Raw genomic sequence first — 17,496 nt, 5'->3', positions numbered from 1 at the left:
GATTACTGCGGGCAGCCGTGGTGGCTTTTGATGCTGTCCAACTCGCTGCCAAACACGTTGCCAAAGAGTGGAGAGGTGCGCAGTACGTAATCCAGAGGGGGAAGGGCCCATGGCCAACGCTTCCCTGTCTAGGTTCCAAGGAGGATGGTGACAATGGGTGTCGAGAGGACACTGAGATACAATCCTGGCTTATGAGTTGTTGGAGTCGTTGCTGGCATTCATGGCATTTACACCATCAAGTGAAGCTTAACTGGTCGAACCACGTCAGCCACCCTTTGAATCCATTGGACATGTCGAAAAAGGCTGCTGCGAGAAAGACGAATGCCCCTGAAGCCCAAGCCCAAGCCCACCCCCAGGGGACCCTCCTTATCCAAAACGCCCATGGCCGCCCGCAGATGGCGCCCGGATGGGGACCCCTAGCCCGCTAAAGAGACTTGAAAGTTACCGCGTCACGCATCCCATTCTCAGCCACACAAAACAAGTCAGCCCAATTTCACCAGGGCCAAGGCCAAGGCAAGGCCCCCATGGATCCCATTCTCCCTCACTCCACCTACCGATCTCCATATTCCCCATCATCCAATCCATCTCTGTCTGTTCGAGATTTACTTCGTTTCCCTTCTACTGACTGCCCTGGGAGTTTGCGTTGCCATTTTCCTGCGTTTGCGTGCGTGTATTGCGGGCGCTCGTTACTTGGGCATCGTATCTTCCCTTCATCTATCCCTCCCCTGTCTCGTCTTCCCTTAATAGAAAGTGTTTCGCTGCTCTCGTCTTCTCTTGAATCTCCGTCTCCGTCTACCGCTTCTTCCGACGCATCGGCCCAGTTGCTAGCAGCACCCCGCCGCTAGGTGCGCTCCAGCTGCAGATTGCGAAGCTCTGAGGTGCCCCCATCAGATCACCACCACCTCCCACCAACAGCTTTTCTTGGCACCTACAACCACCATCGTCAACCCATCATCGTCGCCATCATCATCGCCGATTCGAAAAAAAAAATAGTTCGATTTTCCCCAAGTGTCGAACCTACCTTTTCGTTCGCTACCCTCCCGTCGCCGTTGTTACCGGCCAGTCGTCGACGACGCCGTTTATCCACCGAGACCTGTCTCTCCCTCTTGTCTTGCGGCGACGAGCCACGTCTTGCCCAATCGTTTGCTTCACGACCTCGTCCTCGACCTTAATCTAGCTTGGGGAATGTGAGCGGACCACCTCGACGATCCCGACACACAAATCCACCCCAGAGACGACCCTCGCTACATACAGCCCCGCGAGACGAGACACCTGCGCTGTGCTCGCTCGCTCCCTTGGTCGTCGTCGCCATGAACGAATTCCACCCGACCGGCGCCGACGCCTTCTCTCCCCAGATCCCGCGCGACCGAACCGGCAGCATGTCCGTGGGCAACGCTCCCGTGAGCCCTCCGGGCCCGCCGTCCGACCATGGCGGTGCTGCTGTTGACGATGCTTCTCAGAGCCCTGATGGCGACGCTGCGCCGGGCCTGTCCGGAGCTAGCCCTGAGGTCCTCAAGCAAGTATCTGAGGTTCTATCTTCCGACGTACGCCTTACCTGCTCGGACAAGATGGCCCAATGGACCTGTGGATGACATGCTGATGGCATTGATAGATTGGCGTTGTTACTCTCCTGAACCGGCTCAAGCAGAGCATAGCTTCAGCAAAGGTATGCGCCCTCACCAGCTCCCCTCCGATGCCGCCGCAATTCATCCCGCTGACTTCTATCTCGTAGGAATTCGCCCTGTTCCTTAAGAAACGATCTAGCCTCGAAGAAGATCATGCCAACAGTCTCAAGAAGCTCACTCGCACTACCCAAGAGGTGATGCGACGGCCCGACCACCGCCAAGGCACCTTTGCCGGCGCTTACGACGCTATGGCGAGCACCCACGACCGCATGGCCGAGAACGGCATCGAGTTTGCCAACGAGCTGCACCGAATGCACGATGAGCTGATTGAGCTCGCCAACGTCGCCGAGCGAAGCCGAAAGCAATGGAAGGCCAATGGCCTATCAGCCGAGAACAAGGTCTCAGAGATGGAGCAGACCATGCGCAAGAGCAAGACCAAGTACGACTCCCTCGCCGAGGACTACGAGAAGGCAAAGATGGGAGAGGCGCGCCAGAGCGGCAAGATGTTTGGCGCCCTCAAGGGTCACAAGTCAGCTGCCCAGCACGAGGAGGATCTGTTAAAGAAGGTTCAGGCGGCCGATCAGACCTACAAGGGGCATGTCCAGGCACTGCAGACCGAGAAAGCCCAGCTTGTGTCGTCTACACGACCAGAGGCTGTCAAGAATCTACAGGAGTCCATCAGAGAGATTGATGCGGGTGTGGCGATGCAGATGCAGAAGTTTGGTATGTCGGCCCAACCCCAATCGCACCCTTCACGTCAGCTAACCTTGCTCGAGCTTCCTTTAACGAGAAGCTCCTGCTGAGCAACGGCCTCAGTGTCAGCCCTATTCAAGGTCCGGGTCAGAGCAGCATTTCACAGCGTAGCTTGCGGCAGGCTGCTTCGTCAATTGACAACGAGAAGGACTTGAATGACTATGTCGTTGCGCAGGTCAGGAGCATGCCTGCCAATACGGGCGAGATCAAATATGAGCGCAACCCAGTTAGTGTCACCGGTGCCCGTCAATAGAGCTCCTGTTTAACGGTTTCGTAGGTGCTTAACCCTCCGGGCTCCAATCACCAGCCAGGCGGTCCAGTCCAACAACCAGCTGTGACACTGCCCCCATCCCAGGGAAGCTTCTCTGGTCCTCAGCCTTTGGGGCCTGGCTCCAGGACTAGTACCCTTGGCCTCGGCCCTATTACCGGTGTGACGGGCGGCGATGGCCCCTTCTCACCAACCGACGATCCTCGTCCCTTCTCCCAGCCTCATAACAGGAGCTTCAGCCAAGGAAACGTGCCGACACCGCAGGGAGGACCAGGGCCGCAGTTTACTGGCCGAGGACCTAGTCAGCCGGCACCTGGACAACGGTACGGAAATGGAGGTTCTATCAGTTCAGCTGGCCCTCCTCAACTGGGTGCTCTTCCTTTCCAGCCCAATGCATCTCCCCCTCAACAATCCGGCCCATACCAGGCTCCGCATGATCGCAAGGGCAGCGGCGTAGGCCTAGGTCAAGGTCAAGGAACTCCTGCCGGACGGTCGCCGCCGCCTTACGGAGTCCCTGGCCACCCTCCACCTGGTGGGGCCTCAGCACCATCAAAGCCCATGTTTGGACTCCCCTTGAGCCGTCTGTATGAACGTGACGGCCTAGCGGTTCCGATGGTGGTTTACCAGTGCATTCAAGCCGTTGATCTGTACGGCCTCAACGTGGAAGGCATCTACCGACAGTCGGGCTCCATGGCTCACATCCAAAAGCTCAAGAACATGTTTGACACAGGTATGTCTGGTAGGCTGAGAGGTGAGAACGGAGCTGACTGTGAAGCAGAGTCCTCAAGCCCGGCTCTCGACTTTAGGAACCCCGAGAACTTTTATCACGATGTCAACAGCGTCACCGGCCTGTTGAAGCAGTTCTTCCGTGACCTTCCCGATCCCCTCCTGACACTCGAGCATCACGACAGCTTCATCGCGGCAGCCAGTGAGTTTACCTGTACTCTATCACTGAACGAGGCATGCTAACACTGTTCCTAGAACATGACGATGATACTGTTCGACGTGACTCCCTCCACGCCATAATCAACAGCCTACCTGACCCCAACTACGCCACCCTCCGCGCCCTCACCCTTCACCTCTGGCGTATCATGGACAACTGCCACAACAACCGCATGAACTCTCACAACCTGGCCGTTATCTTCGGCCCCACACTCATGGGAACTGACCCAAGCACCGCCATCGCCGACGCAGGCTGGCAGATCAAGGCGATCGACACGATCCTGCAAAACACGCTGCAGATCTTTGACGAGGACTAAACTTGACTTGAAGAAATGTTTAACCACCGCATCATTGCGTTTGGTCAAGAGGCTTAATGGACACATCTCAGAGCTGGAGGAGAAGGGGGGGTGGGGATCTTGCTTCGCTCGGTTCAACGTTGGCTTTCTCTTCATGTTGCATGGCGTCTCGTATTTAATGCATGTTCTCTTCTACGTATGTTTGAATTTTAATGTAAGACTACTGGGCGGCCATGCTGAGCGCATCCCTATATGTTTGCTTTCACGTTGAGTGGTGTGTATTTGCCAGAGCTACTTGGGCGGCAGGGGCTTGTCACCTGGATAAGTTGCATGGTGTTCTACCGCTCAATGGAAGATTATTGCTGGCCCTAGGGAGGTACAGCAACTGCCCGGATGCCCACATTGAAGGTGGCTTGAGTTGAGTTCTAGGGTTGCTGGTGGTGTCACTGCATAAGGGTAGTGGTTTCGAAAGAAGTATCAAGGAGCTTCAACAATTAACAAGGAGCTTTTAAGAGAAACCAATATCAAACTCCCCGTTTCCGTCTCCCACCCGTGTCCCGGGCAGCTTACTCCGGGTTCGAGGTTCAACTTTTTCGGAGCCGCCACCCGGCGGATGGAATAGCTCCACTTCCGCGCCGGGCCAGCCACGCGATATTTTTGCCGTTTCAGGAAATACACAAAAAGGCAAAGGCAAAAGGCCCCTGAGAGAGTAAAAGTAACCCGCCTCTGACGACGACATCATAGTGTCACAAGACCATTAGCGAGTCATTTCTTTGAACCAATTGAATTTCTCATTCGTCCTCTTCACCCATCTATTGCGAGTGATTGCCACGAAGAAACCTCGTCAACACGCTCATACGCATTTTGTTGTATGTAGAGGCCCAGAACACACACATAAAAAAACACCCATATCCGATTCCCGTTTCATACACATGCAAGTGGTTTTTTTCTTTCGTGCGTGTGTTTCTGTTTCTTCAACATTGTCCGTTCCCCCCCATTCACCGACCGCCCCCCCCCCTTCTTTGTACGCAGCGCCATGCAAGAAATACAACAAGCAAAAGAGGAAAAGTAAAAAGAGACAATAGAGAGTTTGATGCCATGTAAAAAACGAGATGATAAAGCCTTGTTGCCCCTGAAACAAACGATGAAACCCCAATGTACCATGCCCGTTTAGCCGCCGACCGCCCATGTAACATGATAAAGAAAAAGTGATATATCCATCTTTGCAGTTTCCCCGCCCCCCTTTCTCGCGGTGCATGGTATCGCTTGGTTTCTGGTCAAACATACGTTGAGTTCCGTACAAAGGGTATAGCCGTGAGAGTAATGATAAAAGAAAAAAGTTTAAGCTAGTGAGAGCTTCCAATGAGTATGAGGTGTGTGTGAGGGTGAGTATGTAATGTATAATGTATGATAGTAATGTTATGACATGTGTGTTGAGACACACAAGTCGAGCAGTTGGAGCGCCTCACTGAATCTTGATGGCTTCGAAAAGACCAAGGCTCAGGCTCGTATCGTTCTCGCCCACGTTAGGAGTTGGCTCACTAAGCACTTCCCATCGTCGAAGAACAAAAGGACTGAGCCGCTCCTGGACCGCAGGCCCAATGCCGTACTGAGCACCCATGCCACGGGCGACGGCACTGTGCGGTGACGCCGCCTTCTCTCGGTGTGACAGCATTAGGTTGTCTGATGCTCCCGGCTGAGGTGAGCTGAAGAGGTAATACAACCGCGGGTCGGACGATGTCCCAGGGTGAGGGAGGCCGCCCGGTGTAAGAAGGATGGCTTTGGCGCAGTTGACTCGCAGGTCTTCCGGAAGTGCGTCAACCAGGAGAATGGCAATATCGAAGACTTGTTGAGGAAGTGAGCCGATTGTGGCAGCTGGCAGTTGCTCCAACTCGAGTAGTAGACCACAGAGGACGAGGATGATACGTGCTCGGATGTCGTGAACGGCTGGCATGGGAGGTCGCGTAGCGGTGGCTGTTGGGAGAGGCGCTGACGGAGGCTCCGATGATAAGCTGTGGAGGGTGATGAAGCGCAGGAGAGCAGGCAGCCAGTGCTCCAAGACATCCGCGTGGATGTTGGATCGCTCCTGGGGTCCTGCTGCAATAATCTCCCACAAGTCTGTCAGTTTGTCCACCATGCCTAGAGAGAGTTGCGCCATCTTAGGAGGAGCCTGGCCCGAAATGATGGCCTCGACGACGCCCAACAGATTCTCAGCCATGTGAATAGGCTGCCTCGATCCCGTCTCAGTAGAGCTGGGGAACTTGAGCGAAGGGATCAGGTCGAGGAATCCAGCCTGAGCTTGGCTCTTGAGGTGCTGAGTGATGTCGTCGCTTAGGCAGGGTAAAAGGCTTGTCCACATGATGTTGCCCGCCTCGATTGCCCGTTCCATAGACTTGGCAAAAAGCTCGAAGCGAGACGAGCTTTGATCTGATACTTCGTTCGAGTTTGGCTGAGGCATGGCCAAGTCCAGGTTCAGCTTGAGTTGGCAGAAAGGCAGCGTCAGCTCATTTGCGATTTGTAGTATCTGGTCAAATGAGATTTGCGTCTCGCCAGGGTCTCCTGGGATCAAGAGCTTGGTTGTCACCTTGCGCACGATACCGACAGCCTCGGCTGGCAACGACTTGATGCTCAGGGCGTTAGATACTGCAGTCGAATCCACCAGTACGAGAGTACGCAGTGTCTCGAGGAGGCTCTCTTGACATGAAGTGTTGTCGAGTGGAAGTTCGACCCCGTTGCCGTGGCTTCTGAGGGCAGAGTACTCCAAGAGGGCATTGCGAACGAGATTCAGGAGGCCCTTGGGTTGCTCGAACTTGGCGCATTTTTGCTCGGTGCGGAATCGATAGCTTTCCTCGGGAGAAAGACCCGTTGTAGTCGGTAGCGAAGTAATGACAAGCTGCAGAAGCTCCTGCAGATAGGTGGCGGACCCATGTTGAGTTGATACCATCTCCGGGGTCACGTTCTGCATGCTCGCAGACGGCGGGCTAGCTGTGCTCATGATGATTGGCATTGCCAGGCAGCCCGAACTTACGAGAAGAGGGAACAGGTCCGAAAGGAGAGGTCGGTTTTGAAGGGACCGAATGTGGCTCGTCCAATCCGTCATGAGCTTGTCGAAGTGCTGGGCGTCAAACCCCCGTATCCTAGCAAGCAGCATGCCAAACACTCGTCGCGTCTCGTCCTTCTTCGCCCATCCTCGCTCAAGCCGAGGAATGATAGTCCTAAATAGTCGATTCATCGTAGGAGGGTCCAGTCGTGTGCCGCTGGCCAGGAGCTTCTCTATTTCCTCCGCCATTTCGCTCTCGGCGTGCTGAGCAGGGGCAGACATGATATCGGACACAGGCGAGCAGGCGTCGATGGCATTGTTTCGATCGCACTGGAGCAGCTCTCGGTGAAGCTCGCTGGCCATTTCTTCGTGGCCCGTCATCCGTTGAGCAAGGCTGGAGAGGGCAGCGAGCAGTGGTCGGTGTACAATCCCCTGCTCCTCGTTGATCGACTTCAGACGCTCGATTAAGCTATTAAACAGGTCATCTGCGCTACCCAGAGCAAAGAATATCTGCAGGTTTGAGCTGATAGTGTCAGCGCAGGATGCCAGGACATCAGCATCTGCCGTCTTGGAGCAAGCTCCGAGGATGTCTGACAACATGGTAAAGTCTTCAGCCGTCTCCATGATGCCACGGATAGAAGTGTGCATCGCCAAAGACAAGGGAGGGTGTGTTTTGGCGGATAGCTGGTTGATTAGATAGTCGCGCAGGTGTGCGCCAATGCAGCTCCTGAGGGCATTACTGCTGCTTCCTATCCGATGCAACAACTTCTTGAGAGACATTGGCTTCTTCTCAGATAGAGGATCGCCAGGAGGCAGTGGGAGACCGAGGGTGTGTTTGACGTATTTGATGGCGTTCGCAATGTCCTGCTCCTCGTCGATAACTGAGTAATTTCCGGCTCGTCTCAGCAGGTTTCCTCTCTCGCCCCTCTTCTTCTCAGACAAAGCATGGACTGGCAACTCGACGAGCAGTCGACTCGAACAAGGGCCCTCCACTGGATCAATGTCCGCCTCGTCGTGATAACCACCACGGGCAATCGTCCATTGCATGTACTGGGAAACGGAAAAGTGGCCGGTTCGAACGAGCTCCGTCACAAGGTGATACACAAGCTGCTTCCGCGTCTTGTCGTGAATCGCAACTCCATCCAAAATCTCGAGAATTGGTGTCGTAGGGTTTACGCGGAACTGGCTCCACTGTCGTATAAGTCGCGCCGCAACAAAGACCTTGGCAAGGCCTGGGCGGTGAAACGAGGTCGCCCACTCCACAACCGTCTTCATGATGAGCGGCTTGTTCTCGCTCGTTGCCCAGCACTTTGCCGTCAAGTTGTCAACCGGTCCCTTGAGCGCAGCGTCAAGCAGCTTGACCAATTGATTCCGGCCAGCCGGGGGTGAGGCGGTACTGGACACGAGGAGTCGTGAGTTGCGTGAATGAATCGTTTGTATAGCCGTTTGAGTTGCTTCGTGGTCTGGGCCGAGAGCAGCCTGGAGCGTGTCCCGGTACCTAGACCAAGCACTGGGGTAAATGAAGCTTTCCGGGTTATTTCTAACCAAGGAGCCGAGCAGAGACGATAGTCTGCTCGAGAGTTGTACAAGAAGGTCTTGATCAGGGTCATTGTGTATCTGGTGCACGTCAGATATGGCGACTGAATCAGTGAGAGTGATAAAACTTACCACATGGAGATGGCTGAGAAGTGCAAATACAAGTCGTCGGCCATACTTCCGAGATCTGAGAAGATCTTTCCAGTATATCTGGGCTATTAGAATCCACATAGGAATTTTAGACTGAGTGCTATTTTCAACGCCCGAAACAACCCAGTCTAGGTAATGATCTCTGTCTAGCAACTGTTCGGAATACAGGTTTGTTGCCAGATGGATGCTATGAAATGGTCAGTAACTGGGGCTTGGAGACAGAAGCAGATAACTTACGCATATGTAACTCTGTTCTTCCAGTCGATCTCGCCGAACCCATTAACAACAGAATCGACAAACTGCTCAACAAGTCCGGTCCAGTCTCGAGCCCACTTCAGCTCACCCCCCATGACAAAAGCCCCATTCACGCCCTTTCTCTTGAAAGCTCTTATCTCGTTGGCGCCGACGCACTTGGCTAACCAGACAGCCCTCTCGGCAGGGACGTTCTTGTTCAGGCACTGGTCAAGCAGGGTTCTGCCGCGGATTCCATGGGGAATCGTCCGGCTGAGACGTCGCAGGGAGATCGCAGGGTTCGCCAGGTCTTTGAGCCAGACCTCTCTCTTCGTATCGGTAAGGGTCACTCGCGGGGGTGGCTTGAATGTTGAGGGCGCGGTGATCTGACCACGGTGCCTGCGCTGAGTCAAGACACCCATGAAAATAGTAGAAAGAGCATTGAAGCCTGACTTTTGCTTCAAGGCTGGGAAAATGGCCAGCTTCGCGGACGACGTCTCGGCAACGTTCAGGTTGACCTTGTCCCACGTACCCTTCGTGATGGCGTCGCTGCTCCACTCATCTTCGTGATGCGATCCATTCCACGGGAAGAAATCGGCGTATCCTGAGTTGAGCCCCTTGCTGAAGGGGTCTACTGGAGTTCGGCCGGGAATATCGGATCGGTTCGTTGTCAGGTATCGCGGAGCGAGAGGAGGCACTTCGACCGTGTACGGTTTCGGTCGAGTATCCTTCTTCGCCGGCGCAGGCGCGGCTGTGGTTATTCGGGGGGCGGATCTGGGCTGTGTTGGGGGTGGACGGCGCGTCGGCATCGGCATCATGGTCGAGCTGGCGCTGTTGCTGGCTGCTGGGCTGACGGCAGCAGTCGAGAAGGGGTCGGTGTTGGTTGGCAGGCGTGAAGGGGTGAGGCTCTGGGGAGATTCGGTAGCGGGTATAGGGCCGGCGGAGGCATCGTGGGATAGTTCGAGGCGGAGGCGTGAGCCGCCCCGTCTTGGGGTTGTGTTATAGCGATTAGGGGTGGCATCGGTGGTATCGCCGGTGAGGTCGATAAAGGACGAGTCTTTCCGGACTGGCGAGGCGGGCAGGAACTGGTGCTGCTGCCCGGATAACGTGCGCTGATTGGGAGGGCGCTGAACGGGTAGCGATGAAGAGCTCACGGAGCGCTGAGGCGGCCGCGGCTGGACGCCCATGGGGGTCCGCGAGGTCATTGCTGGGTCGGGGGCGGAGGCGCCATTCCGGAAGATCTAGGTATTCGATGTGTTGAATGGTGGTTGAGGTGGAAGTTTATAAATCACAGGGCAACGCGATCGCTCGAGATGAGGCCGCGGTGTCCTGCGAAGTTGGTGCTGAGGTAAGAGGGCGATATGATCCGCTCGGCGTCAAAATGTCGCCCGATAGGGTTCAAAGCCTCGATCGCGTCGTCGTGGGTGACTCGTGAGCTGAAGCCGGTAACTCGGCCGCGCAATCCGACACAAGCGAGAGAGCAATCAACGTGATGCCGATATCCGTGAGTGAGTCGGTCGCGGGTGCGATGCGTTTATATGTTATCTCGTCTATCGCGAGCGCCGTCGTTGTCGTCGAGATAATGGGGTCGAAGGGAGAGGAGGGGGGCGCGAATGCCCTCGTGTGATGCAGATGCGAGGAAGAGTATGTACGGCACAAAAGAGGAATATACTAAAGGCGAGCAGCACACAAACGGCACGGAACCCCGACCGAGAGCGGCGACATGGATTGGATTATGAGATGGGAATGGGGTCGACGGGGCGAGGCACAAGGCAAGCCTGAGCGTCTGAGGTGAGGCAAGGCAAGGTAAAAGGCTCTGATGGGAGGAAATATGGGGACGGAGACCTAGGGAGGGGGGTGGGTGAACCTGAACCGTGTGGGCGCGGACAAGCTGAAAGTAGAGGGTACTGGCGGGAGTGGGCGGTGCGATGCGATTACCCGCTGTTTCTCGGTGAATAGCAGCCGATGGGGACTGTACCCGATACCTGAAGCGTGTCCAAAGTCCGGGTTCTGATCCGTCTCTCGGTTTGAGATGCTTCTCTATCGCCTGCCAGAAATCGGTCCCTTGAGTTGTTTTAACCGTGACGGTCTGCTGCGGGCGACGGGCTACGGGCTACGGGGACCGACGGGGATTGGGATTGGGGATCCAATTCCATTACCTGAGCTTTATTAGGGGACTTGGGATTTGGGTCCGGGATGATTGGGGGGGATAATCCTGGGGGGGGCGGCGCGCTCGGTGGCGACGAATCGTACTAAAGATGGATCGTGGTTGGATGGATGGGGATGGACCCGGGACCCCCAGCTTAGCCCGGGTAGCGAAGCGCAGGGCTTCACAACACAACAGGCAGTTTGACGCACTGCGCTGCGCTGCGCTGCACTGTGCCTTGCCTAGGTTTTTTCCTCTTTCCTCAGGCTGTTGTTTGTTTGCGACGAGATGAAGCGAATCGGAATGGTCGAGTATGTGCGTCTTGACAAAGTTTTCTCAGTCGTGTATACCTGAACGAGAAAACGCCTTTGCAGTTGATGATACGTACGGGCTTGCAGGGCCAGAGTAACTTCTACAACAATGTCCAGGTACTGTAGCCATCCATCCATCTGCATCTGCAACCCCGCTTAGAGACACACAACACACACTCTAATCGCCGACCAAGATCGCAAGGAGCATCTTCCCTCGTGGAATGTGCGTTTACCTTGGGGTGGTGTGCAGATGTGCTGCGCATGTAGAGGCGACCCCCGGCTGAGAGAGAGTCAACAAAAGAGGACACATTCTCGTCAACGACATGACCAACTCGTACTTCAACCCGGCCCGGAGACGCCCAACATGTTAATAGACACATGTTCGGTTTCGCAGTGTTGAGGCTGAGCGCAATGACGCTTCTTGACGCTGCTCCATCGACGCTTGTCTCGGTCCTTTGTGCGATCCATGTCTGCGGGACATGACAGCTACTCCGATCCAGCCAGCAACCCATTCAGCCATCATTTCTCAGCTTATTCCTTACGGCATCCAATCCGGATCAAGGAGCCGATTCAATATTCGCTCGTGCGTTCCATCAGCTCGTTCCCCTCCTCTCTCCAAAACAAAACCCGCGGCAAAAGAAAAGAGCAACACTGGACATTGATGTCCATCAGCCATCCTCCATCCATCCGTCGTCTCTCTCTATCACGTCCCATCGATAACTAGTTAGCCAGAGAATCGACCGATAGTCCCCAATCCAGAACCGCCTAACAGCAGCGGCCGCGCCGCGGTGTGTGCCACCCATCCACATCCCACGCAGTTCCCTCCCCCCTTGCTCCCCCCCTTCTCCAGCCAGCTGGCTCTGGGCATTTGGACTTCCGGGGGGGGGTCAACAACAAGAGGGAGCGAAGCAATAGGCGTGCGCCACTGCAAGCCCCCGGTCGGCGCGCCGCTCCAGCGGGCAGCGGAACCTATTATCGGGACCATGGGCCAATAACGCTATCTCCTGGGGTGGATTGGGCGATTCCGGGTCAATCATGAGGGAGCAGATCATGGGGTTTTCGTGATATTGTTGCTTGCTTGCTTGATTGATTGATTGCTCGCTGCTGTTGGCTCGCGATAGCCGCGCTTGGCTTTGTTCGCTTGGCTTGGCTTGAGCCCTGCGTTTGCGTCCTGCGCTGCGCTGCGTTGCGTTGCGGTGTGCAGCATCCATCCCATGCGGAGAAGTTGATGATGATGTCGTCGGTCGGCCCACGTCCGGGGCAAGACATCACCATCCTCCATCACGCGGCGGAAACTGGAGCTTCATGTGAAAAACTACTGTCATCGCTTGCTTGCTTGCCGTCGTTACTCGGAATTCACGGAGGCTAATAGTAGACCGCCGTCGGCATCATCTCCTGGACTGAGTTCCTTTCCCCGCCGACAGGCTAATTGAGTTTCCCAGCAGAAAGAGAGTACAGTACGCAACACAGAAGCTCGGATCCATTGCCGTCTCAACAGCTTTATTCCGAGAGCTTCCTAATTAGTCGTGGGGCAGAACAAGTCCAAGACGCCGAGTTCAGTTGAGAGTTGAGTCGAGCTGCAACTGTCCCCCGGCATCTCCATAAGTTACCTCGTCTAACTCTACTGTATTCCGTCACACTGTAGGTAGCGTTAATTAGTCGTCCCCCCTTGGTAGATCTTTCGGAACACCCATGCACGAAACGGGAAGCCGGACACACCCTGCCCCCATTCAACTGAACTCCTCGCGTTGGCAACCCCCAGGGAAACTCGCTCGCCTGGACGCAGGGAATCGGATCGTCCGCAGGCCGGTCGCAGAGTGCCGGATCACTCCGCCCAAGCTGTGCAGCTGCGACAGTAACACGACATGTCACCCATTCTGAGGGTGAGCGAGGTCCGAGCTACTACGGTGAGCAAGCAAGCAAGCAAGCAAGCAAGCAAGCAAGCAAGCGTGTCGCCCTCTGTAACGAGCCACGGACTTTGTCTCTATCTCACCAGAAGACGAGAAAGGGTCGATCTTGGGCAGGTGACTGGTGACCACGCCACGCGGTGCCAAGCACAGCGACACGGACGTTTCCAAGCTTCTTCCCCCCCTCGGTACCCGTGCCCCCCGACATGGATCTTGGTTCGGATGTGTCTTATCTGGGACATGCTTGGGATGGATGGATCCAAATGTCTGTGACAGCCTTGGCCCGTCACAAACACAACTCACTTTGGACAACAGCGCAGCGGGCCAGCAGGTGAAACAATGTATATTGAAAAAGCGGGCTACTTCGGTTATCTGCTCGTCTTCTCAAGGAACATGCCTTGAAGATGGCTCCAGATTGCCGCTTCGTAGAGAGACAAATCTATGCTGTGCAGAAGAGGACTATTGTCGTCCCGAGAGGTCTCTGCCGTTCCGTAACAAACTAGAAATCAACTCCTCCCATGCGGTCAAGATTGTCGTATCCAATCTGTCCAGTTAGTTCGTATGCAAAAGAATGATGCCGCCCCAAACATCACCCAATTCCCAGCCCAAAAGGTTAAGTTATGTAGCCAGGTACGTCGTCTGCATCAGGCTGTCATGCCATTACAGCTCCCCCGCAGGACTGACTGACCACTCGCTCCAGCCCCTCTCCTCGCCGGGCAGCTTGATGGACTCCCACTCGTCTCTGGTGACGCTTTTCCATTCGTCGAGGGGCAGCCACCCAATCCTCGCACGGTCACCGAATCCCCCAACCCAGTATATCTTGGTCACCACCAGGCGAGACCAGGAGCTCTCGTGGATAACGTTGCCCGGCAGCCAGTACTTGGCATCCGGGTGTCTGCTGGTGAAGCACGCGGCGAGCTTGACGGCCGACACGGGGTTCGACTCGATGGGCTCGAGGTAGCCAAAGAGGGCGAACCGCGGCAGGTTGGCCGCCGAGTAGGGCACCGTGTCCGGGGCCGAGGAGGACGCCTCGGATCGGGTGTTGTACTCAGAGGTCGAGATGAACGGGATGTAGGCCGAAAGCCGGGAGAGGAAGGAAATTCGCTTGGTAGGCGGATACGGCGGAACCCAGTTCATGGACAGGGTAATGTTGGATCCGGCTCGGACGTTTCGGAAAGTGGTTGCGATCTTAATCTCGAGGATGGTCGGGTTGCCTTCGTCCTCGCAGTCCGCGACGTAATCCATCATGCCAATGGGCACGCCTCCGAGTCCCTCGGGGAGGGTCTTGGCCTCGAGGCCGTGGTCGCCGGGGAAGACGGTCGAGAGCGTCGCAAGCTTGGTCAGGGCGAGGATGCGACGAGCCATGACGACCGACTCGTGGACCGACGGGATTCTGTGAGGGGCGCTAACGTCGACATGGTCGTTGTCGGCGAACCACTCAGACGGGTTGAAGGCATTCGCCGTGGCAGCGAAGCCGGCGATGGCGTGCGCAAACTTCATGGTCGAGGTTTCGGCCGAATGTGTTTCAAAAGGAACGATGCCGATATCTCTATGCGATATGGGCAGAAGAGAACCGCCTTATATTGTACAAAGGCTCGTCACATGGGAAAGAAGGAGAAAGCCGGAGAGAAGGAGTGAGGGGGGGAGCAAGGAGTTAATGGCCACAGGCTACGGTTGGCGCCTCACACCAAAACACTTGGAGGAGAGAAGCTCTTCGCTAGCGAACAAAGCGGGCACGAGGCGGAGGCGGCCGCGCTAGGCAGAGGAGGGGGGAAGGGGTCTTTGATCCCATGATGATGTTACCAAGCGCCCGAGGGTTAGATTGATAAGATTAGATCCCTGTTTAGCCGGCCGAAACCGGGCTGTGACGGTTGACGTGCTACCGTTGAATGGCCCACCGAGAGCTTGAGTGCCGCAGAGATGGCATGATTTGGTAGACAACCACGGTAGTTGTTGCCCTTTTTGAGGCTATTGTCCGTACATGGATGCGGAAATAGCCTTTTCTTTCCAGCGTCGGTCGTGATGAGAGAAGCCAAGCATCTGTACCGTCAGTGTTTCATCGACTATCGGAGCTCGATGCTCATTTGGTGGAACGAGGTCCGCCACATTTCGGGTTCGCAGCTGGATGAAACTGAGAAGGTGAAGAAAGGGTCAAGTTGCAAAAGTATCAGAGTTCCATCAGTTTTGTTTCATATGTTCCTACTTAAAGTTAATAGAGAATACACCCCGTGCCCTTCTTGAGTCCAAGCCAAGCTAACTGGCCCTGACTAAGCATCAGTTAGCATACTGCAGGCCGTTCCTTGAGCAACCAACTTCACCAGTCAGCGAGCTAGGGTGTCCATCCTTCGCTTCTCCTCTGGCCCGCCTCACCTGTTTTTATTGCCAAGAGTGCTGGGTAAATGCCGCTCACATTTTGGAAGAAAGCCCGGAATCCCCGGATCGTGTGCGTGATATTATCTCTTCCTCTTGAACCGGATACTTGGCACACTAACTTCGCTCCTTGGCATGCCACCGATAAGGCTTCTCGTAACAAATTCTCATGACCATGTTTTTAGGCTTATTGACGGAATGAAAATAAAAGAAAGAAGGGAAATTCCAAAACAAACTAGAGTTTCGTAGAATCGCTCTACAATCTATATAGGTTCAATGCTAACTCGGCCATGTTGGCCCGCACAAGCAAGTTGGGTTTCAGATACCCGCGATCTTTGCTTTCACAAAAATATTGTTACAATATTATAGGACACGGCTTTAAGTCAGTATCGAGTGCCGGATGCACTTGTATCAAAATATCAGGTTCTTAGAGAGCTTGTGTCTGTCGCTGTCTATATCGGTCCGAATCGTGGCCCACCTAGGGTATGGTGGATTGAATGGAGGAGGGTTTTCCATTTTCACAACTGATTAAATAATGCCAGTGCCCAGAAGCAAGGGCTGGTTTAATCTCACACCTCATGAATTGTTAAATCTTTCCTCTTTTGAAAGAGAGTAGAGGGAGAATACGAAAGAATCTACCCGGCCTAGCTTTGAGTCAATAGACTCTTCAAGGATTAACAAAATACGCAATATTTATAGTAACTTAACGATCAAAAGTTATCTTACTAACCTTCCAATACATACAAATATAATAAATCTCTCTTTAGAGAGCATTGAGTGTAGTCTCATTACTATATGCTGCATCGAATTCGAGTGTACGCCCACAACTTAGCTTCCATCCCTCGATCAAGGGCAATGGTGATATCAACGGCATGCGGCCCCATTGATAGATACTTGAGATGCTGATACCATGGGAAATCTCTCTATACAGAAATGAAGACTAGTTCTTGGGTTGTTTGGCCTGGTATGTATCAATAGGCAAACATATTTAATAACAACCGAGACTTATGGGGGGCTTTCACTGGGTAATTTGCTCTTCGGCGTCCTCGCTAGTAGATATTTTTTGCCTAGGAAGACGGAGAAGTTATCACTCGATGCCTCTCGGCTCAGCAGAAAACAAGGCTTGTCAACCCATAATAACTTCGGTTGGAATCCCTATGGGGAGAGATATCGGTAGTTCACCAACCTCACCCACCTCCGCCTCCTCCGCCACCACCAGCGCTAGAGCGTCTACTTCGACGTCTGGCCTTCTCATACAGCCCTATGCAGCTAATCAAAACTGACACGTCAAATTGTTCCCCGTGGTGTGCTCGAATTTCCAAAACTCCGCACCCCGATAATGTCCTGTCGCTTGTGAAGACAGCAAGGATCTCATCTGTCTGTCCATCAACAAGCTTAAAGTTTCGGACACTCAGGCTCGACGGCGACATTCCAGATACACCAACCGAGTGAGTTCTCTTCCAGAAAAGCACTCTATTCTCAGAGGTTGCAATATCCGGGATGGCCGTTTGCCAGCGGTACTCGGAGGCCTTGAGGACTGACTCTCTAGTGATGTCCTCCCAGGCCATCGAGTCTGGTCCAGCAGGGCCGGCTAGGCCGATTTTCAAATCTCCCGAGAACTTGGGAAGATGGCATGCCGCAACGACCGGGCCTATCTTGCTCGCTCCTCGATGGACGGTAAGGTCTGGTTTTCCTGGGGTGAAAGAGGAGACGTCGACGTAAAATGAAGCGTCCCCGGAGGTTGATTTGACATCGTAGTGCTTAGAGAATGCGCCTCGATCAATTTGAAAGCGACGGCTTGAGTCGGACGACGTCATGGTGGGCTAAGTCTTGGTGATATTTTGAGCGGTGTGTGTCTCTCTGCACCTGAAATTTGATACTCGCATCTGGCCGTTCTTTCGCAAGTGGGCGAGATGTTCGA

General features: G+C 54.5%; 4 protein-coding genes across 4 annotated transcripts; 1 reads left to right on the top strand and 3 right to left on the bottom strand.

The window, feature by feature from the left end:
- Positions 1 to 1,310: 1,310 nt before the first annotated feature.
- LRP88_04911 (uncharacterized protein) lies at positions 1,311 to 3,905 on the top strand (the record flags this gene model as incomplete). Its single annotated transcript, XM_083241477.1, has 8 exons — positions 1,311 to 1,544; positions 1,613 to 1,666; positions 1,733 to 2,348; positions 2,402 to 2,604; positions 2,656 to 3,293; positions 3,355 to 3,376; positions 3,427 to 3,574; positions 3,628 to 3,905. The coding sequence occupies 8 exons, from the start codon at positions 1,311 to 1,313 to the stop codon at positions 3,903 to 3,905; spliced, it is 2,193 nt and encodes a 730-aa protein (XP_083102625.1).
- A 1,444-nt stretch (positions 3,906 to 5,349) lies between these two features.
- LRP88_04910 (mediator of RNA polymerase II transcription subunit 12) lies at positions 5,350 to 10,046 on the bottom strand (the record flags this gene model as incomplete). Its single annotated transcript, XM_083241476.1, has 3 exons — positions 5,350 to 8,541; positions 8,593 to 8,797; positions 8,848 to 10,046. The coding sequence occupies 3 exons, from the start codon at positions 10,044 to 10,046 to the stop codon at positions 5,350 to 5,352; spliced, it is 4,596 nt and encodes a 1,531-aa protein (XP_083102624.1).
- Positions 10,047 to 13,711: 3,665 nt separating this feature from the next.
- On the bottom strand, positions 13,712 to 14,705 carry LRP88_04909 (pyridoxamine 5'-phosphate oxidase-domain-containing protein; the record flags this gene model as incomplete). The annotated part of the gene is made up of 2 exons (XM_083241475.1): positions 13,712 to 13,718; positions 13,897 to 14,705. The coding sequence occupies 2 exons, from the start codon at positions 14,703 to 14,705 to the stop codon at positions 13,712 to 13,714; spliced, it is 816 nt and encodes a 271-aa protein (XP_083102623.1).
- A 2,057-nt stretch (positions 14,706 to 16,762) lies between these two features.
- LRP88_04908 (uncharacterized protein) lies at positions 16,763 to 17,392 on the bottom strand (the record flags this gene model as incomplete). The annotated part of the gene is made up of 1 exon (XM_083241474.1): positions 16,763 to 17,392. One exon carries the CDS (start codon positions 17,390 to 17,392, stop codon positions 16,763 to 16,765), a length of 630 nt encoding a protein of 209 aa, XP_083102622.1.
- Positions 17,393 to 17,496: the final 104 nt, after the last annotated feature.

This window comes from Fusarium phalaenopsidis, assembly GCF_050370095.1.
Source record: "Fusarium phalaenopsidis strain FUZ10S chromosome Unknown contig_32292, whole genome shotgun sequence".
Classification (NCBI taxonomy): domain Eukaryota; kingdom Fungi; phylum Ascomycota; class Sordariomycetes; order Hypocreales; family Nectriaceae; genus Fusarium; species Fusarium phalaenopsidis.
The sequence above is the reverse complement of the archived record's forward strand: the minus strand, read 5'-3'. Positions and strand labels throughout refer to the sequence as shown.